The 24,252-nt window shown below is 39.4% G+C and overlaps 1 protein-coding gene and 1 long non-coding RNA gene across 3 annotated transcripts in view; one reads left to right on the top strand and one right to left on the bottom strand.

Moving 5' to 3' along the window:
• Nucleotides 1-2,468: 2,468 nt before the first annotated feature.
• Nucleotides 2,469-23,130, bottom strand: SLC10A2 (solute carrier family 10 member 2). Its single transcript, XM_072782423.1, has 6 exons — nt 22,555-23,130; nt 15,405-15,523; nt 11,041-11,129; nt 9,769-9,944; nt 7,326-7,483; nt 2,469-4,778 (listed from the first exon to the last, which is right to left on the bottom strand). The coding sequence occupies exons 1-6, from the start codon at nt 22,929-22,931 to the stop codon at nt 4,651-4,653; spliced, it is 1,047 nt and encodes a 348-aa protein (XP_072638524.1). The 5' UTR covers nt 22,932-23,130; the 3' UTR covers nt 2,469-4,650.
• The window catches only part of LOC140607860 (uncharacterized), a 58,666-nt gene continuing 49,982 nt past the window's right edge, over nt 15,569-24,252 (top strand). For both annotated transcript variants that reach the window (XR_012009779.1, XR_012009778.1), the window contains exon 1: nt 15,569-15,996. This is a non-coding gene — a long non-coding RNA (uncharacterized lncRNA). The remainder of the gene's footprint in view (nt 15,997-24,252) is intronic.

Below are 24,252 nucleotides of genomic sequence, written 5' to 3'. Positions count from 1 at the left end.
GTGTGATATGGAGAAAGTTTCTTAACTCTCTCTGCCTAAGTTTCATCATCTTCTTTGTTCTTTTTTTTTTTTTTAGATTTACGTGCTGGTCAACTTTGTTTCACATCAAGAGGTAGATGACAGGGACTTTTGGTGCATATAGCCCCTCAAATTCGAACTTCTTCCAAGTTATATGCTAAAAAACCACAGTGGTCTATCCTCAAAACATTTTTTTTTTTAATTTTTAATGGGAAGATTGACAACTCAATGAGAACCTTTTTCAGTTTTGTTGAAAGAAAAGAACTGGAAAGACTTGTTTTTCAAAATGTTTCTAGAACTTGAGCTTTTAATTTCTAGGAAGTATCAGAATAAAAGGCTTTCGTAGACTTGCTTGACAGTTCTTAGAGCCTGTTACTGTTTCACTTAGAGGCTCCAAATTTAACTCAATATTCTCAGAGAGGGTCGGGAAAAATGTAATAATTTTCCCTGCTACTCGTGGACAATAACATTTTAAACTAGCTTTATTAATGGTATAATTTACGTGAAATAAAATTCACCAATTCAAAGTGTACAGTTCTATGCATTTTGACGAGGGTTTGATGTTGTGTAACCACCACCCAAGTCATGATTTGGAACATTTCCATCACCCTGAATGTCCCCTTATGATTCTTATCGTCAAGCCCTCTCCAAGTTCCTGGCTTCTGATTTTTCTGTTACTGTGTTCTACTTCTGGTAACTGGGTAAATATCTAGGAGTGAGACTGCTGTTATATGGTTACTGGTTGCTTAACTTTATAAGAAACTGCAAACTGATTTTGAAGTGACCATGCCACATGAAGTCTATGGGAGTTATTGTTTATATTCTCATCAATACTTGCTATCATCGGTAATTTTTTATTTTAGCTATTTTGTGGGTATTAAGTGGTACCTTATTGTGGTTTTAGTTTGTCTTTATTTAACTATTAATGATGTTGAGCATCTTTTCCTATATTCATTTGCCATTGCCATGTGCTTATTTGCTTTATGGCCATTCTTTGCTCATTTGTTCAAATTCTTTTGCTCATTTAAAAAATTGACTTACTTTCTTATTATAGGGTTGTAAGAGTCTATATATTCTAGGTCAATTATTTTTAAAATATGCTCTCTATATTACCACATGCTTTAAATATTTTTTAAAAACTTTGGAGCTACAGATTCAGCTAATCTAATTAATGAAAAATGTCCTTCATATTTCCTAATTGGCAAAACAGAGGCCCTTGTTAAACCAATCAGCCAAATCAGACTTTCTTTCTGTCAGAAAAAAAATCTGACTTCATTTTTCAGTTCTAACAAATATATCAATATGGGTTTGGATTATCCTCAAGAGTGAGGCTTTTTTTTGGGGGGGGGTAAAAGGTGGAGATGGAAGTGCTAGCAGTTTCATGGAAATTTGTCTTCACTTCCACTTCTTCATATTTCTATATTCAAAATGTTCCAATGCAGGCAAAAATACTCCATTCCTAAAGTCTTAAATAGATATGTAATCAATTAAAAAAATAAGCCTTTCTCAGACACTAATATTCTGAATTGTTCCTTTAGTTGGTGTCCAAAATTCTGTCCCCCAGAGCCTATCCACCACAGGTAGATTAGGGGTGGCTAGAGTAGGCTTTTGTTTTCAAGGGGAAGAGCTCTTCCAGGAAAGGGGAGGTGCGGAGGGAGAACCCAGCTCATGTGGAACACTGGGGCATCTCAAGCAGAAGTTTTGAGTGAGTACATATGGAAATTGAAGAAATGGAAACTGATTCCCTGTCCATGCCTGCATATTCCTTGGACAATCTCATGAACTCCCAGGAGTACCCATAAAATAGTATGAAGACTCTTGTTCTAAACCAATGTGGTTTTGAAGAGGTAAATGCTTGAAAGGCAATGGGTTGTCAAATATCCCAAGAAAGATAAATTGCTTCCTGCTAGAAGAGAGTCAAGTTTCCTAGAGGGACAAAAGAGTGATGTCTTTGAGGGGTCAGATGGGGCTTATATCCAGAATTCTTCAATCCTTTGGTGAGAGATTTTAATGCACTGGCACCATAATTGAAGTCTCTTTCTCTGTGTCTCACTAAATGTATTTATATATTATACATATAAATATATATATTCAAAATGAATATATATTCATTTTCATATTTATATATTACTCTATAAATTTTTCATAAAAGGTGATGGTAGTCTTATTTGTAAGTATATGTAATATTTTTATTATTATTTTATATCAGTTGTCATTGTCACACTGTTTTTAAGTCTTTGATTAATGCTCCCCCAGTATGATTTGCTTGGGGACAATCTCAATCTGTATCAGTGGGAGACATAATTATTTGAGTATTTAATTAAGAGTTTCTTTCAGGCACCACTCAAAGAACAATTTAATATTAGAGAAACTCCACCTTATTTATATCTCTACAGTTGAACAGCAAAGAAATCTTGACAGTTGTCACAAAGACTCGAATAGACCAAACATTACAAAAATTATTTTCATTTATTCAAGGCTTTAAAATAAAATATTCATTTAATATGATATTCACAGAGGCAATAAAATACATAATTTAATCGGCTTTTCAAACTCATTTAAAAATAGAGAGCTGTCATTTTACAAAGCTCAGCTATTTTTCTTCCCTCTAGCACATTAGGAAAAAAACCACAACTCACAAGATACTATACTATGTAAGAAAGCCAAGTTTTGACTCACATATCTGGATCTATAGGGAGGAAAAGCCTGCTTGCTTCAGCTGCTGGCATCTGGGCCCTTGACTCTGGGTATGTTGAAATGAAGATAGGAATTCACAGTATGGCTTTACTGCACCTGCCTGTTGTCTGTTTGATGAGGAAAGCATAGGAAGTACTTAACAGACAAACCCAAAGTCTTCCTTTGGCACCACCGGAAGCCTGTTCTTTGAAACTCCCTAATGGAAAATTTGTACCACCTCTCCCCTACTGGCCTTTAATAAAAATCTTTATTTCCTTTTAATATATTTGTGTAATGATGAGAAAAAAATAGGAAATTTATTCAATCGTAAATGTGAACCTTGTATAAAAAGGTGTAAATGTTACAATTTTAAAAGCAGATCCCCCCTCCCAAAATAAATAAAAATAAAAACAGATTCCTCACACTCCATTAAAAGCTATGAATTGCTCTTCATGTTCTTTTAATGCTGAGGAGCCCCAACAGGATCTGAACTCATGTCATCTGAATACAAAAAGCCCTTTGGAGCCAAAGCATCCAAAAGAAAATCTATGAGGCAGGGAAACTGCTCAAATGGAAAACAGAACTAAACCACTATGAAGTGAGTTAAGAATGTGCCCCCCTGTTGTGGCAGAATGAAGGAAAAGGAATTAAATTAGATCTAGCATGTGGCCAGTTGTCTCCCCCTTGACAATAAACTCTGCTGCCATTGATCAAATCTTCCCTGCTTCCTCTTGTGACACCTACTCATAGCATGCAGAGAACTCACCTGGCAACACCTTTCTTACTTCTGGGCCCTGGGCATGTCCTCTTCTTTAACTACTGTTTAATGCTCACTTCCCTTGTGGTTCCCTGACTTAATTCTTTTTATTGATAATGCACTTGTGCACATCTAACTGACTCTTATCATGCATTTCAAGTGGGCCTTCATTATTTGTGTTTTTCTTTGCATTTCCCATGCTCTCCCATTGAACTGAACTCACCCACTAGAGTAGTGGCGCTTTTTCCAGTACTTCTGCAGGTTTTGGGCCTCCTGTCCTCTCCCTGCTCCATGATGCCTACCATGGGGGCCTTCCCATGAACTGAACAGACCTACCTCCTGCAGGCAAACCTTGAAGAAATCCCTCGAGGAAGAGCTTAAAGAGCTCTTTGCCAAAATCAAGCCATAGGAAAGAATTCTGCTTTTCCTAAAACATCTAGTGGCATCATTGGACTCTTGAGGCAGAGCAACCAATGTATAAAATATCACTGATGAGTTATGGGCTTGATTCTAATTTGGTGATTGAATTCTATTTAGTAACTCTTTTTTCTAATTTTTGCTTTTGGACTGTCACTGAAGAAGGCTGTTTTTTTTTTTTTTTTTCAAATACAGGAAGTCAGATATTTGTCCATGTTACACTACAAAGTTATATAAATAAATAGGTTGCAACATTTCAAAGTAATAATTAATATGTCAGTGGAAGATTTTCACTTCAATTTTTTACAATCATAAATACTGAAGAAAATCTTGGTCACTTATAATAATAACAATAATAATAATAATAATAATTCATTGCATCTATGTTAAGATACAAAAAAGTCAGGTGCTCGTCTCTGGGTTATGAGATTCTGGGTAAGAATCCAGTTCAGGAGTTATGAGGTTCTCAATGTTACTGATGCCAGTTTTAGTAGGAGGCCTGAGGATATTTCTTGGGCATATTTCAAAGACAGTATATATATATAACAAAGACAGTATATATATATGTATATATATATATATAAATATGTATATATATATATAAATATTTGTCACATTAAGGATTTGGACCACCAGTCAGTTGGTACCAAAACCAATATATGGATTCAATTGGAATTTAAATTTTCACTTTAACTTTTTCCTGCCAAATATCCCATCAAAACAAACAAATCTTATCATGGAAGCATGTACTTTAGAATTCTTCTTTTTTTTCCACTTCGTGTCTACTTTGCATCTGGTTGAAATCCTTCATTCACCTTATAGAGCGATGACTCAGAGACCGTTTCGTTGTCTTTGCTCTCTGGAAATTCCGCATTGTTTTTTTCATAACATTTCTTGTATGCCACATAAACTAGAAAGCAATACAGAGGAGGTTAGTGAAGTTTCCTAACAATTAGCTGCAATCTTTCTTTGGACAGTGATTATAATCTATGAGTCAAAATCAGCCTGCATTTTCTGTAGGCTGCACGCTAGTTGGAGAAAGCAGAACCCATTCTTGAATTCCATAGCCACCCATGGATGGCTGTATCTCAGGAAGACCTGACACACAACCACAGGGGGTAGGTACTTGCTCACATGACATCTGTAGGCATCAGCCCCACCAGGTTGTGCTCACCAAGAACAGTAGTGGACACCTGTTCTGTGCCCACCATGTCCCAGTTATTGTGGTACTCAGTAAATATGATACATGCTAAGGCACAGTGTCCAGGACCCTGGTCTAGTGCTCTTTGTGGGAAGACCTGGGCTGGAATAACACTTCGTCTCTCCTGACTTCACTCATTCCTTCCCCACGAAGTGGGAGCCTTGGCTGATCTGTGACCAGCCTTCCTCTCTTCTAGGAAGCTACTAGTCCCTGGTGGCAGCGGCTTCTCAGCATATTTTTGAGGTCAGCTCACCTGGGAAGACTCCCTGGTGAGGGGAGGTGAGCAGTGCATGTGTGTGTATATGGGCACATGTATGGGGCAGTGGAGGGGGTGGTTTAATAAGCCCATTTGGTCACAATTTTGAGCCACATTTTCTAATTAAGCTCTATCTGTAATAAGAATGCTATTTTGTTATCTAAATATCTGATATTTCTTCTACTTCTCAACTGGTTCCAAAGTCAACAGAGGAAGAGAAAGTATTATTTATTGGAATCTCACACTTAAAATAGATATAGTAATATTGTCTATCTCAGAGGGTGATTGTGAACATTAAATGAAATAGTAAGGTGACTTGTATGGCCCTGGAAGAATAGTTAGTGGACAGGAAATGTTAACTGTCATGATACACAACTGAGAGAGACAGTGGCCTGCTTCAAAGATCTTAATATGTCAAGATCCACGTCTCTTTGTTGGTCCCTGAGCTTTTAGTGATATGTTAATTCTGAAGCTACTGAGCTATTGAATCTATTGAATTGAGCTTGTGGTTAATTAAAATAGCTCAACAGTTTTATTATAAACTGTTTTCATCTGGGACTTCTCCAACACATGCTGCTTATTTTATTGAACCAAATTGTTTATTCTCTTTCTTCTTTCCTTCTTTCTTTCTCTCACTTCCTCCCTCCCTTCCTTACTTCGCTTCTCCTTCCTTCTGTCCTTTGCTCTCTCCTTCCTTCTGTCTCTTCCCATTCCTCCTTTCCTTATTTTCCTTGTTCCAAAAAACAAATTTAGACCTCTAATCCTTTTACCAAAATATGTTCCAAGGCAATGCATGTAATTAATAAAGATGACTTCCTCATCTTTATTCCTACTGATAAAAATGTGGGAAGGTATGACCAATACCAGTTCCTGCCTTTCCATCATTCCTTCAGCTTTTCTATGAGTCCCTTTTGAGTTAGTTATTCAACTAGTAAATTCACTTAAGTGTTCTATCAACCAGTCTATTTTCTCTGAAAAACTCCGCTTTGAGAGTTCAAGACAGGACTGCAGAGAAGGATTAGTGACCATAGGCAAGTGGAATGAATACCTATTGGAGCGGAGTAAAAAAGTAAAATCAGACCAAACAACAGTGGACTCTGGGCATTCTATAACTTAACACTCACATTATTTTTGTCTTTCACCTTCACTATAAAACCTCCCTTAAAAAGCTATGAAGCTTAAGACACCAGTCTTCTTATTTAGAAAAAAAATAGAGTTTAAATATAAAGGTTAAACATATCAGTCCTTGGAGAACAAAATGAAGGAAAGCTTTAACTAGGTGAATGCCAGCAGGTGGCAGGGGCTAAGGATCCCAGCCATATGCTACAGTGGAGTAAAATTAAAAATCAGGCAAGCTATCCCTTATACCTAAAATAAGGAACATGTTTGTTTTAACTGTTCCAATTATATGGATGTTACTTAATACATGTGCACATGCATATGCACAAAAATCTGTCTTCCAGCATGACTTAGCCTGATAAATATCTCTTGTATACCTCTTTTTTAGATAAGTGTCCCATGTTTACAAAGCATATCAAGATGATGATTTGGAAAAAAATGACCAATTGGGGTTCCTGGAAGCATGTAGAAAGGCACACAGTAAAATGTTCCTAGCAGGTTAATATGCCTCCCTAATTACTCAGAAAAAGAACGTTAGTGGAGAGACTTGAACTCTATTACTTTTCATTAAAAATAATAAATAAAATACATAAATATAAAATATATGTAAATATATAACATATAAAATATAAAAAAATAAATAATCTTTACTAAAAACTTCTGACAAAATTGCAATGTTTTCATCTACAGTTGGGAAGTCATGATTACATTACAGGTGGCCTTTTCCACCCATTTATTTTGCTATCACATAAAGGAAATTTAATTTAATTTCTATAATTCACCACCACAAAAAGGCTATTTAAAAAATGTCATATTAGCAACTCAATGATTTCTCAAAGAGGAACGTCATCAGTGACAATGTGATTAGCATTATTTCATACTTCCTAAGAATATTGCAGCAAAGGCAAGCTGGAAGATGCTGTAGATGAGTGGGAAGGTAAACACAACATTGAGCTCTTCCTGGGTGAAAGAGAGTTGCACGATGGTGGAGCACAGCTGAGTGTTCTGCATCCCTGTTTCCAAAGCAACTGTCCGGCACCTGTGAGACATGTTACAAGGATTTATGCTTTTATTGTCATTATTTTTTGCTTTGTTATTGTATAACATTGAAAGCAGGTATAATGTGGGATGCCTGGGTGGTTCAGTTGGTTAAACGTCTGACTCTTGATTTTGGCTCAGGTCATGATTTCATAGTCGTGAGACTGAGCCTCATGGGGCTCTGTGCTGGCTGTGGAGCTTGCTTAAGATTCTCTCTCTTCCTCTCATTCTGCCCTCCCTTTCTCTTCCCCTTGCACATGTGCATGTGTGTGCTCTCTTTCAAAAAAAAAAAAAGCAGATATGAGAACAGATACATATATGTCTATATATTTATATCTGCTTTTAATGTATATATTCAACATAAACTTTTATTTATACTACATAGATATATAACTTCTTAATATGTGTCATTATATGCTGTATATACTATATAAATATTCTATATTGGCCTAATCACCTTAAAAAAAAAGATTTATCCATCCATTTGAGAGATAGAGAGTGTGAAAGCCAGATTGGAGAGGGGCAGAGAGAGTGGGAGACAAGCAGAGCAGGGAGCCTGACTCGGGTTCCATCCCAGGACTTTGAAATCATGACCTGAGACAAAACCAAGAGTTGGATACTTAACTGACTGAGTTACCCAGGTACCCTCCCTAGTCACCTTTTATGATTGTTATGATAATGAGAAAAGAGATAAAAGTTCTGCAAAGTTAAAAAAGCATATGCAAACAGAGCACTGTTGTTACTGTTTTCTCCTTTTCACATTAAAAAAAAAATAGAGTTTATAACTTTTTTTTTGTCCAGAGAAACAAAGAACAGTTACTAGCTTATTTTGCCTCCTGAGCAGTGGAATATATCCTTATGTATCTATACAGATATTATATGTCTGTGTGTATCTTTATATATGTGTATGTGTGTATATGTATATATATCTTTATATATAAAGATAATATTTATATTATGTTATAATCTTTATTAAAAAGGTAATATATTTAATATAAATAAAATTGCATATTAAGCAATACATATATGTTTAAAGCAGGTATATATAAATAAAAAATACAGATATGAAAAGAGTAGGATCATTTATATTAGTGTTCCATAAATTCAAAGTGGGCTCATTTCACTCTTTTCAATTATGCCCTTGGTAACAGTGCAGTGCATAGAGCAGGGGCTGAGAAAACACTCAAGATAGAATATTGTTAGAGTTCCTTTATTTTTAAGTGGGTTTTGTTTTTCTGATTAAATCATGATAAAAATCTATCGGGTAGGTATTACTGCCCCCATTCTACAGATGAGAAAAGTCAGAGGAAGAGTGAAAGCCTGTTCTGAGGTCCCAAGGTCCGGAGGTGGTAGGTCAGAGTGCAAGCCAGGTCAGCCTGAGGACAGGTAACACTCCCCACTAACCAGTGGTGCTCATCTCTTTCCCAATCTCATACACGCTCCAACTCTGACACCTGCCCATGGATTCAGATGCACTGGTAGGAGAGGAAAAGTTTTTCCTCGGTACCAGACTCACATTTGCTGAACCCAGTTCTAATGTCAGCACTTTGGGATGGTGAGTTCATCCTACTGCTGACTGGAGGAGCCCCTGTGTGTGACAAGGCCAGCCTAAGTGCTTTTGTTGAAGTTATTCTGCTTGGAGATTAAGAATGTGAGACACTGGAAGAGCTCAATGTACATTGTATGGGGAATGGTCCCCAAGCATTTGAGCAACAAAGAGGCAGTCAATATTTTCTTCCTAGGGGACTAGTATAATTGAGGAATGAATGAGTTTGTATCATGACATATTCAGAAATGGGGTGAATGTTATTACAGGTGAAAGATTTTGAGTTTGTTATCAGTATTTACAACTGTTAGGGGTTGAATTGTGTCTTCCCAAATGCATCTGCCGAAGTCCTAACCCCCAGGACCTCAGAATGTGATCTTATTTGGAAATAGGGTCATCACAGATATAGTTAGTTAAGATAAAGTGATTAGGGTAGGCCCCCATCCAATATGATTGAAAATAATATGGGGAAATTTGGACACAGAGACATTCATAGAAAAAAGACAATGTGATGACAGCCATCTTCAAGCCAAGGGGCAAACTCCCTTCACATCCCTCAGAAGGAACCATTCTGCTGACATGCTGATGTTTGGACTTCTAACCTCCAGAACTGTAAGACAACAGATTCTGTTGTTTAAGCCACATTATCTGGGGTCCTCCCCTACAGCAGCCCATAACAAATGCATACGACAGCTGTTACAAGAAGAAACTTCCCAGTCTGATTTATCAAAACACCATACCTGTGCCAGGACTGACCAGATATTCTAGCCAGTAAAAACCCTAGAGAGTATCCAGCCAAAGGAAATAGTGTTCCTATGATCCACAGTTTGGGAGCGATGATCCAGGCACTCTGGTATAGAATTCCTCCGACGACAGCTATGAGCACAATAAGGATTGCCCCCGTGATGGACCCAACCTGGAGGGAAGATACAAGTTGACTTAACTTTGATAGCAAAGTCACCACTCTGGGTTTTCCTTTCCTGATGACTGTGGTGAGCCCACCAGAAACTCTGGTGCTTGTCCCATGTTCTCATTTTTAAAAAATAACAGAACCTTCAAAGTCTGAGCTCCATTAGCCTGAAGAAGATGTTCTAGCTTGCAAATTATCCTGTTGGAGAGGAAGAAAGCCCAGTCAACAAGAGCTCCAGATTCAATTCCTCCTGCTCTCGTTCCTTTGGTAAGTCACACAACTTCTCTTAGTCCTGGTTTCTTCATCTGTAATTGAGGATAAAATCTTGCCCCAGACACTTTTTGTTATAATGATAATGAGAAAGGGGATATAAAATTCTACAAAAGCTAAAAAAGCATATGAAAACAAAACCACTGTTATTACTGTTTTCTCCTTTTCACACTAAAAAAATTTGGAGATTATAACTATTTTTTTTTTTGGAGGGGGGATCCAAAGGAACAAAGAAAAACCACCTAGCTTATTTTGTCTTCTGATCAGTGGGGTATATGTACCTCTATATCTATATCTTTATCTGTATTAATGTCTGGGTATTTACATCATCTGTGTGTTTTATCTATACCACTTTTATTTGTATCCATCTCACCTGGCTCAAATACAGCTGGTGAAGGGGAATGCATGATTACTAATTATTAATGGGTACTAATATCTACCAGTTGCCAGGTACTGGACTGGCCATATGGATTCAGAGATAAAGAAACATGTTTTCAAAAACAGCTACCTAGGTCTATTTTATAACACCAACCCACAGAACAGAGATCAGAGCCACGTGCCATGGGAGTGCAGGGTAGGGTAAAAGCAGGAGGTGGTGTTTGAGTTTGATATCTCAAAGTGGGGATAGAATTCTTCCCTGTAGGTGGGGCCAGGAAGGGTGGCCTTGTAGGTGGCATTGTAGAAGAGTGGATGGCATATCTAACACTTGAAGTCTCCTCAGATGGAGGTTTATAATATGATAAGAAAATAAATTTAGTGGCTGGAGAGATCTATTATTGCAACTCACACTGTGGAGCATTTGACTTAGCAACCTATGGCATGGGACACTGACCTTGAGTATGATCTTGGCTTTCTGGGGCCATTTGTGATTAACTAACATTCCAATGGAAACCGGAACAACAAGAGCCACCAAAGATGTACCTAAAAATGACAGAAGAGGGATTTGATCAGCAGAATACACATAGTACAGGAAAGACGAAGACAAAAGAGTAAGCAGCCTGGAAGAGGCTTAGGTAGTAGGTGGGTCTCCCTTCTTGAGCACACAAAACAGACACAAGCGAAACAACAACAAAACTCTCCTCCTTCACCCACTCCAGCAAATAATTTAATATTACTGGCAGAGCACTGATAATATGGAAGATATAAATCCTTTTTAGAGTTCTTTATATTGACACTCTTCGTTTCAATTTGTCAGAATCTTGGCTTCTTTGATCTTTGGGTTTTTATGTCCTAGGAAAAATACCTTCTTAAAGTTTGTGTGTATGTTTTACCCAGATATTTTACATCTGCCTGTTAACTTCACAGTAGCAGAAATAAAACAAAAAGTTCAAAATTCTCCAGGCACTTTATGGGCCAATGACTTCTGGCTCAGACCGAGCTCGGTTATTCAAATCTATAGCAGAGAGGTGAGAGAAGAGGTTGAAAAAGCAGGCTTTAAATTTTCTGTGAGATAATATATTTGGCGACCTCTCAAGTAATTATAATTCTTTGCAGGAACGTGCTCACCCAGCCAGATAAAAGAGTCATACTTCAATTTCCCTGTGTTAAATTTACTGCTGTTCCCATGACATGTGGTTTGTTTCTCCATGTTACTTAACACTCATTGGTCCAATCACTGCTTTTATATAATATAGTACCAACAGCTTCGAACTTCTCATGGGCTGTTTCTTTTTCAAATATCCTTTTAAAGCAGTAGGGGAAAGTGGAATTGAATAATGAGATTTTGAGAGTGGTTTTTGCTTAGTGTTGGAGTAGATTCAATGAGGACTGGAGAATGGATTCTAGATTCCAGGGCTGTAAATATGAATTTAAAATGATCACAACAGCGATGAAAACATAATTTCTTTGTAGTCTTCTGGTCCTCCTGACAATATAAAGGTCAGCAGTTATTTTTTCTCAGAAATTACTCAAAGGGATTAAGTAATGGCCAGGAATACCTATAGCAGGAAAAAAAAGGGCAGGCGGGAGGTTGGGGCGGAGGGGGGAAGGACAGGGTGGGGAGAAAATGGTGGAACACAGGATATGGAAGAGTCGTTGATAGATGTGCTGGTAAGAGCCCCCAGAAAAATCTCCTCTGGGTAGCCTTACATCCTGCTACTTTGGGAGGAGACTTCCTCCCCCGGGTGTCCAGACTACTCCCTAAATTGTGTAAAGTCTGTAGGCTTTAAATTAAAACCTTCTTGATATGAATTGATTGTAGTGTGGTAGCTTCAATCTAAGTGCAAATACTGGGCTTGGAATGTCAGTGTGGTTAGGTTTTTGGTAATGTATATATATTTAATGTGTTGGCTCCATGAAAGGAGAGACCCTGCCTCACCAGGTTTGGGCTCCTCCCAATGAGTCTTTATCTCTTCCTGGCAGCTCAAGGCTGCAGGATAAGCATGCAGGCAGGACCACCTGCCCAAATTGTGTTTCCTTTCTCACCCAGATGAGGCCAGAGACAGTTTTTCCAGAGTCAGAAGTTGACCAGAGGGAAAAAAAAAAAAAAGAAACCCATCAATACTCTTTGCCCTTCTTCGCACTCAGAGTGTGTGGCTCCCACCTGGAGAGGTGGGGGGGTAGGACTCTTGACTCTTCAGTGGGGGTAAAGATTCTCTTTCCTTCTCAGGGCTGTTTTCCCTCTTCTTGATTTCCTGATGTGCCTCTGACCCTTGCCCCACTCCCTGCCCACTCCCGTGTCAAATGCCTGTCCAGTCAGATGGGAAATCATCTGCTTGCAGTTACACCATGTGAACCCTAAATCGGCCTTTAATAGAGTTCACAGAGCAGGTATGGGAGGAAAGAAGGGTGGATAAAAGTGAGAGGTGGACAGTCACAGGGTGGTGTGGGGCCAGATGGACTCAGAGTGGAACCTTACAGACTGTGGGGAGGATGCAAACTGTCCAGCTCCTCTGTGCTCTGGTTTCCCCATTTGTGAGGTGGGTAGAGTTGCATCTAGCTCATGCTGCTGCCATGGGAATTAGGTGATGAAGCAGGTGCACAGTTCATGGTGCTAGACACCCTTAAACAGATGGCAGAGTCAGGGCGGGGGTTGGGGCAGCAATCTGCTGCAGCTGTTTTCAGCTGCCCCAGCCTTGCGGCCACCCTCCTCCACCCCTACATCCCCATGGGAAGGGCTCAGCCAGAGTGTGGCCCCTGCAGAGTTTGGCAGGCATCGTGGGGAGCCTAGGCTTGCAGCCCTGCCCACGGAGAGGATGCACAGACCAGAGGGCACTTCCAGCTCACTGCTCATCCAGGACAAATTAGTCACCCAGGCCTTTGCTTCCTCATCTAAAAAGTAGTGAGAACAACCTGTGAAGTAATTAGGTTGTTTTCTTAAAGGACTAGGAAGAGCCAATAGTAAGAAGGTTAGGGTGGAAAAAAAGCCTGGGCAAAATGGTGATGAAGCAGAGTTAATAGCTTGTTTTTCAAACTCATTAAACATTTTCAAAAGTATTTTCCTCTTCTTTTTTCTTTTTTTAATAGATTTTTAGTTTATTTATTAGAGACACACACCAAAAGAGAGAGAGAGAGAGAGAGAGAGAGAGAGAGAAGCAGGCTCCATACAGGGAGCCTTACTTAGGGCTCTATACCCAGTCTCTAGGATCACACCCTGAGCTGAAGGTGGCGCTAAACTGCTGAGCCACCGGGGCTGCCCTCTCTTTTTTTTTTTTCTATTTTCCTTTTTGCCCTGATCTTGGCTGCCACTCATTTGCTAATTACTCTTTCTCATGTTCTCTTTTTTAAAAAACTTATTATTAGGATGTGCTCTAAGTCATTCATGGTATAGTTAGAATTATTCAATGAGGCCATGGAGTGTTTTCCAGGCAGGAATGAACATCTAGAGGAGAATATTTTAAAGCTGAAATTATTTTTTAAAACACTAAGTAATACAGACTTAAACTCCTTACTCAACAGACAGGTTCTTTGAGAGACCTACAGTGCACACTACTCAAGCAGTCTACATTGTTTAGCTTGAAAGAAGGTGTCCTCCAAGGGGGCAGACTGAGAGTTAAGGAGCCTGAGGCGTAGCAGGTGATTGATTCTGTAGGGTCACCTTAAAACTTATTCACAGGAGATTATATCTGATATGAGAGACTTCCTCAGATCAGTAGAAGGACCTAGTGTGGAGAAATCCCATACTGAGTAAGGTGTGTCAATACAGATTGTCCCAGATTAGTGTTTGTTCTAATTCAGTTGTATAGACCTCAGTCCTGTTAGTATCACAGGGAAGCATCTTTCGTAGAGATGGAAGGGACTTTAGATATAGCCAGTCCAGCTTCCCATGCCAACAAGAATTCCTTTACAAATATCCTTCTGAGTCGCCATCTAGCTTTGCTTACGCTATGCTCCCTTCAGTGGACACCCATACCTCCTGAGGTAGCCCTGAATAAAGTCAGCTGAATAAAGACTATGCAGCATGCCATGTACCTGGCGATATGTGCCGTCTCACCTGTATCTCATCCTTTGTGACTACGGTTCTGTGGGAAATGCCTGGTTTGTGAAGGCCAGGAACCGTGTTGTCTTGGCCCTGATTCCATGTTATACAAACAACTTAATTTTCTACTGTCATCTGTTGTCCCAGAAACAGAAACACAGCCCCTTTGGGGTGGGTGTGAACATCTGGGAGCAAAACGAGTGGAGACAGAGTCATGACTAGCAGATCTGCCTTCTGGGGCATAGTATACAGACTGTGCCAGGCAATCAACTTCTAAACCAAGACGTGGCTCACAGTCGGGTGTTATCTACACTATGTTTTATCTGGTAGTTTCCCAGGGTCACACTCATGATTGCTTATGAGGTGCCCTAATGTTAAATCATTAGTGGAAAAATGGTTTTTCTCTATTTCTTCAATCTGAGTATCTGGGAGCAAACTCCTATTCCCATAAACTAATTGTCCTGCCGTTTACAGAAAGGACAGAGCACCCTGTGGCCCAGCAATCTTGGCTTTCTCAGGTCCAGATGGCTGTGCCTTAAGTCAGCCCCGCTCTCTGCTGATTTCAATGGAGGAAAAGCAGGTTTTCCCTTGGGATCAAGGTTTGGGATTTAGGTTCTACCAACCCGTATTCAAATGCAGGTGTGACTTGTAATGAAATCCGGATTGGTCAATGCTGCTGCTGGTGCCAGAGGTAAATACTAGCTAGGACTGAGCCTGGCCTGACGATGAACAGAGAATAGGAGGGGGATATCCAGAAATCTTGCAGGGGGATGACTTACCTATGTTATCAAAGGGAATGACGATCGTCCCAGAGTCGACCCACATTTTGGTATAGATAAAGAGGCACAGCGGCATCATTCCCAGGGCGAGCAGCGTGGAGCATGTAGTCATGCTGATGCTGAAAGGAAATGGGCAGGTTGATTCGTCCAGCTGGGCTTTCTAGGGGGAAAGCTTGCTTCATGGTGCAATTTGTGATTAGGAAGTCCCACAAAAGACACTCCAGCAACAGCAGCAGCATCTAGGCTGATGGAAGGACACAAACACGTGCCCATCTTTGTACAGGTCCCAGCCTTGAGCAAAATGCTGAGATCCGGATTTGTTTTTCTACTTTGTCTTGGGTCATTCCTCCCTCCCCCTTGGTTCTCGAGGATCAAAGAAGATAGTTAATAACTGCTTCAATTCATTATTTAAAAAGTTACAAGGTGCTTGGACACGCCACCCTTTGGACCTCCAATCAGAGAAGAGCAAACGCCTCTACACCAGCCACAACTTTAGGAGCTTTGCGGCATCTGTCTGTACTGAGATGAGACAGGCCTCCCTGGGACCTTGGAGGAGAACACATGTCCAAGAGACTCAGTGTCTTTTTCCAAGGTAAACAGATTATTGCCCCAATGCCTATGGCTTGAGAAAATAAATAGGAAACTGACTTAAAAAAAATGAAAGAATGGGATCCCTGGGTGGCGCAGCGGTTTGGCGCCTGCCTTTGGCCCAGGGCGCGACCCTGGAGACCCGGGATCGAATCCCACGTCAGGCTCCCGGTGCATGGAGCCTGCTTCTCCCTCTGCCTGTCTCTCTCTCTCTCTCTCTGTGTGACTATCATAAATAAATAAAAAAAATTAAAAAAAAAATGAAAGAAGACATGTAAGCAGGCAGGGGAGGCCTGGATTCTATTTCCACTAAGAAATTTTACCAAATGTGTGTTCAGAAGAACCAGGGTTTTGTACCATTCCTCCTGAGAGCATCTGTATTTTAGTGAGCAAATCTGGCTGGGTATCTTTGGCTTTTGATATGGAGGAATTTATACGGAATGGTGCTATTTTCAACGATGTGACAGTGGATGGAAGAGAGGTTTTTGGGTAGTGGGTCTTCCTGGTCCCATCAAAGGGCCCTATACACAGAGGCACATTCTCCTCCTGGGGAGCCGAGCTGTTAAATGTCTGGGCCAGATGTTGAAGGCAGACACTGCCCAGGCTGGAAGCAGGTGTGGCCACTTACTACATAAGTACTACAGTCTTCAGGTAATTTACTTGATTTCCCTTTGCCAGCTTCCTTATCTGTGAAATGAAGATAAGATCGTCCCCACCTCATAGACTGTGAGGACTAATGACCCAACGAGTCCAGTACTTAGAATAATGCAAGGCTCTTATTAAAAGTCAGTTACAGTATTAGCCATCCAGCCATAGTGTGTGTGCCTGCCTTTATGTGTGTGTGTGTGTGTGTGTGTTGTGTTGTGTTGTGTTGTGTTCTGGCAAAATACAGAATCAGGAAACTGGAGAAATTTTTCTGAAAGTTCTTTTTCCAGAAAGTTGTATCATGGAGACTATCAGAGTAATAATTTCTTAAAGGTATTAGATGTGAACTTGAAGGAAAAAGTGAAATTACATTATCTGTGCCCCCCTCCCTCACCCCGCCGCCCCTAACAAAAACCAACAACCACACTACACAATTCTAAGGAAAACAGCTGGAGGTGAGGAATTTTGTTTTAATGTATCTAACTAAGCACAGTTTTGGCAAAAACTGGCAATATTTATCAGGGGGCTTAACTTCCTTAATAATCATTTTTTAAAAACTGGAGATGACCTCACTTAAAATGTGTTTAAAGATTTTAGGAAAAAAAAATACTTGTCTGGTGGAGCTAAAATAGTATAACACCAACCAATGCTAGAGATGTATATAAAACGTTTTCAAGAAGTTCCATCTATTATGGTGACAGGTTAACTTAATTTAGATACAAAAAAGAGATGTTAAGGAAGAATCCTAAACCAGAATAATACTTTTCATAAGGAGTCCTACTTATAATAAAAATACGGGACTTTGTAAACTCTATTTACTTTGTAAATACCCTTCCTTTGACATTCTCTTTTTTATCTTTTACTTAAAAAATAAATTAGAATGGATTAGTTAGCACCATAATGAAATTACTTTTATTCTAGTATGTCTGATGTACTTTCCAGAGTGGAGAGAACAGGAGGGGGTGCACAAAGGGAGTGGTGCTCACTACCTGGATCGTATAGCCAACAGAAGGCCAAGAGTTTTTTTGTTTTAAACTATGAGAACTATGTTTAGAAGGAAGTCTGTTTCTGTCTTTGTTTTTTCTTTCAAACATCTTTGCGAATCAATTTTGAGTTATCGCTAAGGCAATTTATGAAGTTGCATCATGGTTTTGGGTTTGGCAAGAACGGTTTCCTGAAGACCATGAAGAAGGACAAATCAGCAGTTGGAGAAGGGAATGGTCTAGCTTTAGCAAGCCATTCTGACCATGAGGCACTGCAGAGATACAAGAGAATAGGTGGCCAGAAGTTGGTGCCATTTGAACTCATATGAGAACAATATCGAAACACTCAAAATGAGATGAAAAACATTTCAAAGGTAGGGGAACCTGGGTGGCTCAGTGTTAAGTGTCTGCCTTTGGCTCAGGTTGTGATCCCAGGGTCCTGGGATGAGTCCTGCATAAGACTCCCTGCAGGGAGCCCTCTTCTCCCTCTGCCTGTGTCTCTCATGAATAAATAAATAAAATATTTAAAAAATTCACAAGTCATAATTTTGGGGAGCAATGTAGGAGAACAGATTAGCAAAAGAAAAAAATCATTTTACATGAATGAAATCTGAAATTTTATAAGAAACATATAGATGTCAATGATAGAAATACTATCATGAATTTATATTGGAATGAGGAAATATGTAAAAAAGCAAAAATCTCCTGTCTTTAATTTTTGGCATTAGCTCTATTAATCACTGGGGATAACTGTTTTCTTTTTTTCCTTTTAGAAATAAAAACAATAAGTGAGAATTCAGTAAATGTTAAGGAATTTGGTGAAGTCAGTGATGAGGAATGCACAGACTTTTATCATGTTAGAAGTGAAACACCAAATTCAAAGGATCAAACAAAGTGTATACAGGTGTTGCTAGAAATTGGGGATGTGATAAGCAATAGATACAATGTTGAACAAAGAATAAGAGTCTGGATAGGGATAAGTGGATGGGTCTGGATTCAAATTCTGACTCTGACATGTACCACCTCTGTGACTTTGGTAAAGGTTTTGAGCCTTAATTTTATCATCTGTCAAATGCAGAAAATAATAGTACTGGCCTCAAGAGGATTATCTTGGAATTCTCTTAGAATTATGTGGAATACTTGTACTGAGTATGGCTCATAATAGTGCCAACTCAATACTAGCTAGTAAAATAAAAATAAATAGAGAAACAAAGTTTGGTTACTTAGAAGAAAAAACAGAAAAAGTCCAATACTGTTAGATTAGTTCTTAGAGTAGAGAGGAGCTGGACGTTTATGTGGTTTAAATGGGAGAGACTGCTTTGAATTTGTCATAAGCCAGAGGTTTGGGATCTTGAACAGCTAAAAAAAAACAAGAAAACTTATCTGGAAGATGAAAAATGCAACAATATTTAGCCAGAAAATAAAGGATGTGGAAGGAAAATCTAGAAACTATTAGCACTAGAAAATAGTTACAGGGAATGCAGCTAATAGATTTAGTGAAGGAACTGAGAGAAGTGGAGGAAAGGATGCATGAGCAGGGATTTCCCAAAGAAGTCAAGGAAAGGAAAATGAGAAGGAAAAGTCCTTGCATGGCTGAGGCCACTGCTAAGAAACGAGGTTTTGAAACTGGAGGATCTCTGGGAATATAGCAGTCACAAAAGAAGCAGACATCTCTTTTGTCCCTTGAACTATGGGTCCTGTCACCAGATTTACCTGAAGGTGTCACCTTCATTTCTCCCAGAAACATTTGTGCATAGGATGCCCACCGCATAGCTAGAGCAGGAGGAAACACCTGTACACTAATCAAATTCGTGCAACAATTTTCTAGGCTAGAATGGTCTGAGAAGGAGTTGAAATATCTCTTGCTGTATTTCAATGAGCAAGGTCCATAATTTTGTTAAGGATAATTGTCTGCTATTGTTTTTTTTTTTTTTTTTCCACTAGAGATTGCAAAATGCAATGCTTCCCAGGTTCAGAAGAAATGGTAGGGGTGAGGAGTGATGAGGTAACCTAGGGGGAAATGAAGGGGTGAGGGAAATCGGGGATGAGGGGGGGAGGAGGACACAAGGGTATGAGGGGGGAATAATGTGGTGGGTGAGGGATAGGAGTGGGGGTGAGGAGGGGACAGGGTCCTTGGGGGGAAATTATTTATTTTTTTCTCCCAGAAACCGCATCCAAGAAAGTCAATGTAGACGGAGTAGTTTTACTTGCATTGTGTGGTAGCCGTTCAAGCAACTAGTAACCAGTACAGATACTGTTGGTATAAATGATCATATCTTGGCTGCCATTGCTGGAGTTCCAGTGGAAGTGGAGAAGGTAAAGTTCTTAGAGGACAGAATTGACTCCAGAAGAATAGAATGTGTTGGAGAACTATTTCCCAACAGCTGAGGTGATAATCCCTAAATTTGCTTTAGAGAAAAATTTGAACAGTTTTTCCTTTAACATATGCAATGCATAATGTCATCATCTTATATAGTAGCAGAATTTAGCTCCTTTCAATGATTATGAGCATTATGATAAACATTATTACTCGCTCTGCCAAAATACAGCCATGTCTTCTGGGTCATTGTGTTTAAAGAGCTGTTTGGCTGTAGATTAAGTGATGATACAGAGGCTGCTGTGTCTTGTGAGTTGCCTTCTTTGCTTTGCAGGCATTTTTGGTTTTCTCTCTTGAGGTCAGGCTTTCTGGGCCACTTGCTGCTGTGGGACACAGGCCTGCCCCTCTAGTGCCTCATTCCCTACCCCACTTCTTATGTCTTATCCTTCGTGCTGGGAAATTGCATAATAGAACTCTAGGATTAGGAGAATAAGAAGGTCCTGTGTAAGGAACATTTATGAGATTAAGCAGGATGTATTTGGGGTGTGTAGTCTTCTACTGGGTCTTATTTGAGTTCTGGATAGGTGGAATTGCTAGCATCACTGCTGGACCAGAGCTGTTGGTGTTATTTTGTTATTGCAAGACAAAAGGGATCTGTGGAGTACACACTTTTTAGATTGAAAATTAAAAATTTCAATGCCATATGTCCCATTTAGGGATTCTTTTGACTTGCTGAACAATTCATATACAGTGATTCAGCTGGCTGTTTTCTACCAGGGTTTCAAATTCTACTCTGGTTCTTATTTTTTAATATTTTATTTTTTTTACAGGAATTGTTATATGAGGTAGATAGGATTACATAATCATCTGTTTCAAGACAAACAAGATTTCCTTAAAACCACAGAGAAGTGTAAGTTGGAGCTTTTAGTTTGGGTCCCTCCAGTTTTAGCTTGCGGAATGAAATCTGTTTCAACAGCCAAATAACCCAGCATCATGCATATTTTTCCATCTTACAAAATGATTATACATGGCATTATGTTGAGGCATAAGACCTCCATTTTGCTGAAAAGTTACAAATATTAGGTAAAAGCTCTTCAGCGGACATCAAAGTCCCATATTTAATTCAGGCCCCTCTCCACAGTTTAGAGGGTACTGGCTTTGGGAATTGTCACCTCTGTGTGCTTATGTCCATATCAAACTAAGTTGAAACCTAAAAGAACCTTTTGCTATATGGTGGTTCACAGATTAACTAAACCTGAGCAATACTTGCCATCCTGCATTCCTTACAGGCCTTCCTTAGGAAAAAAAATCTATTTCAAGGAGGATATGGTATTTCCTTAAGTGAAAACTATGTGAAGTGCAGACGCATAGTCTGTATGGCTTTTCTAAAGCTTTGTGAAGATCAGCACCAGCTGAGATGAGATGGAAGGCTCCCAGTTGCTCAGTAGGCACTGGATCAACATGGAGTACAATTTTACATTTTGCAGTGGTTACATTTCTATATCTTAAGCTTCGCTCTTCTGTTAAGCTGGTGATTAACAGAGCTGATTGCCTACTGTACAGTGTTTATTTTTTTTTATTTTTTATTTTTTTGTGTACAGTGTTTAATAAGCATATGTTACATTAACACCTGGCTGCTTTGCAGAAATGCATACCTTTCCCGGGAAATGAGGAATTGTAAGGTATGGACAAAGACATTTTTCTATTCAACTTAAAGCATTAAAATTCTCAGTCTCATCGCATTAATGCGTCATCTTATTTCTATCAGTTTTTTTTTTCCCACTGCTAGTTCAGACTGGCATGGGATGAATTGGGCAAACATTACAATTTAGATTACTCTGTGGGAAGCAGAGAAACCATTTCTGTTTATTTTATAGTAAGGTAAGCATAATTTAAAAAAAGCTGTTGCAGGTTTTTTTTTTTTTTTCTTTTAATGCCAGTAGAAGTGAAGTAAATACACAAATTCTTCCTAAGGCTTTATACCAGGAAAAAGCTTGTTCAAAGATCTAGCTGTATTTGTAGAGCTGACCATCATCTCAGCACAGATTCTACTGTTAAATGAACATTTTGATTTCATGATTGCTCATAGAGCTTCTCATCACCACAAAGAAAGGTTTGCTTTGTTTTGTTGCTGATACCAACGAGGAAAACTTCCTCAGGTACATTTGTGGGTCAGAAAGAATTTCCTTCCTTCTTTCCTTCCTTCCTTCCTTCCTTCCTTCCTTCCTTCCTTCCTTCCTTCCTTCCTTCCTTCCTTCCTTCCTTCCTTTCTTTCTTTCTTTCTTTCTTTCTTTCTTTCTTTCTTTCTTTCTTTCTTTCTTTCTTTCTTTCTTTTTTTTAGAATTTCTTTTTTGAAAAACTTCGAATCTTTTCCCAAAGATAAGCAGTGATTAGTCAACTCCCTGTTAGCTGAGTTAGATTAAAAAACAAAAATACAAAATATAACCCCCAAATTCCAATAGCTAAGCAGTTGTGAGTGAAAGCATTTATTTTCTTCTGTTTAACTCTTCAGCTGTAGCCTAGATCAGTGGCAGATCAGATGGACATCACAGTGACATAGGCTTCTGAAAAGATTCATTCAATGTGATTGCAGTGTGCAGAGGCTTAGATATCTTACCTCAAGTCCATGTCGCCATCTACCCAGTAGGCCAAGATGTTGGAGGCAGTTCCTCCAGGACAGCATCCCATGATGAGTACCACTACGGCTTGGAGAGGGAGGATGTCAAAGGCCACTGAAAGGATGAATCCCGTGAGGGGCATGATTCCAAATTGACAGAGGAAGCCAACGCATATGCCCCATGGCCGCTTTATGTGTCCTAGGAATTTCTTGATTTCCACATTGCATCCCATGGAAAACATCACCATAGCCAGGAGGATGGTTAAGACAGTACTCAGTACCACACTGAGGATGTCATTGAAGTTATTCTGAGCTACCACACAGGACGCACCATTGCAAACTGTGGCATTGGCCGAACAGCCCGTTGAATTATTCATTGCTGGATTTGTTGCTCAAATAGTCACAGAAGTCCACAAAAGTGCCGATCTTCTGCTCCTCAGGAGATAAATAATGCCTAATCCAACCACGTCAAACTTTTAAACCCTTCTTAACCATGTGTCACTTGGTGTCTCTTTCAAAAGCCACCTCAGAGAGGCAATAAAAAACAGTAAATGCTAGTTTGTCAGTTTTCAGAGGTGACATTACAACACACACAAATTATGAATCATAAAAGTACTGCCAAATTATTGGCTCAGTCAGAGAATTGTAATTAATCATTTATTGGCATGATAATGAACCGTGCCATATAAAAAGATCTGTGTTAATGTTTAATGCTGCGAAGGTTTGTTAAATAATTTCAGTTAAGTGACACTTAAAAAACAAGTCAGTAAATGATAGAACATCAGAGAGGTAAGCTGTAGAAAAGCACGTTGTTCACTCACCTCTCTTTGAATAGTGGGGGGATTGGGTCCTGAAAAGTCGGGTGTCTTGTGCCATGTTAGATTGCAAAATAGTGTCAGGCTCTGACCTGGGACCCAGACCTCTAGTTTTCCTCCCCCCAAATCGTCTTCCTACTGTGTCAATCAGTCTGCTCCTATTGGTCTCTAGCGTTCATAAAGGTTATGTAAATTTGAGAAACTGTGTAGGGTCCTGAGGCAAACCTATGGGGGAATAACATGCGGGAGGGTAGACTGTTTCCTGTGTCGTCTGGAGGGAAGGGGGCTGCTTAGGAGAGCCATCCACAATTACACAAGCGATTATGTGTGTGTTGTCATGGTAACAAAGTGCTGTTTTTCGATAGAGACAATACAATTATTTAGAGGGATGAACCTCAGAGGATTAGGTCAGAATGACAGGAGCTCTGTGCTTGGAGTCAGGAATTGAAATCAGATTTTTTATTTGTGGTGGGGGTGGTGCCTGGAGGTTTCAAGAGAGGTTGAGTTTTGTAAACATCAAATAGTCAACCTTATTATAGGCAGGACACTGTACGTGGTGTGTTAGGAGGATAAAAGAAAAAAGGTAGAAGAGAGATTGTTCCTGTTCTCAGGAGTCTGTAATCCAATTACTGAGTCAAGATGCAGCATAAGAATAAAATTGAGCATTTTGATCAGGATTCTCATTTTATAGGACAATTATTCCTGATTTGTTTAATTTAATCATGTTAAATTAAGTAGGATGAGCATCCCCATTTTACAGATGAAGACTTGAGGGTCTTTATTTAGTCACCCAGCTGGTAACTGGACCCCCTGAAACTCAGTCTGGCTTGGTGAAAATTAGAAGAACCTTAGAACAGAACTTCTCAAAACACGTGAATCCTCT

The sequence above is a fragment of the Canis lupus genome, chromosome 17, assembly GCF_048164855.1.
Source record: "Canis lupus baileyi chromosome 17, mCanLup2.hap1, whole genome shotgun sequence".
NCBI classification, from domain to species: Eukaryota; Metazoa; Chordata; class Mammalia; order Carnivora; family Canidae; genus Canis; species Canis lupus.
Note: the sequence above shows the minus strand (reverse complement) of the source record. Positions and strands in the feature narration are given on the sequence as shown.

Coding starts and splice junctions, on each gene's coding strand:
- SLC10A2 (XM_072782423.1), bottom strand. CDS start 22,931: ATGAATAATTCAACGGGCTGTTCGGCCAATGCCACAGTTTGCAATGGT. Junction 15,524..22,554: donor GATGGCGACATGGACTTGAG/GTAAGATATCTA, acceptor ATTTCCTTTCAG/CATCAGCATGACTACATGCT. Junction 4,779..7,325: donor TGCTGCAATATTCTTAGGAA/GTATGAAATAAT, acceptor ATTGCTTTCTAG/TTTATGTGGCATACAAGAAA.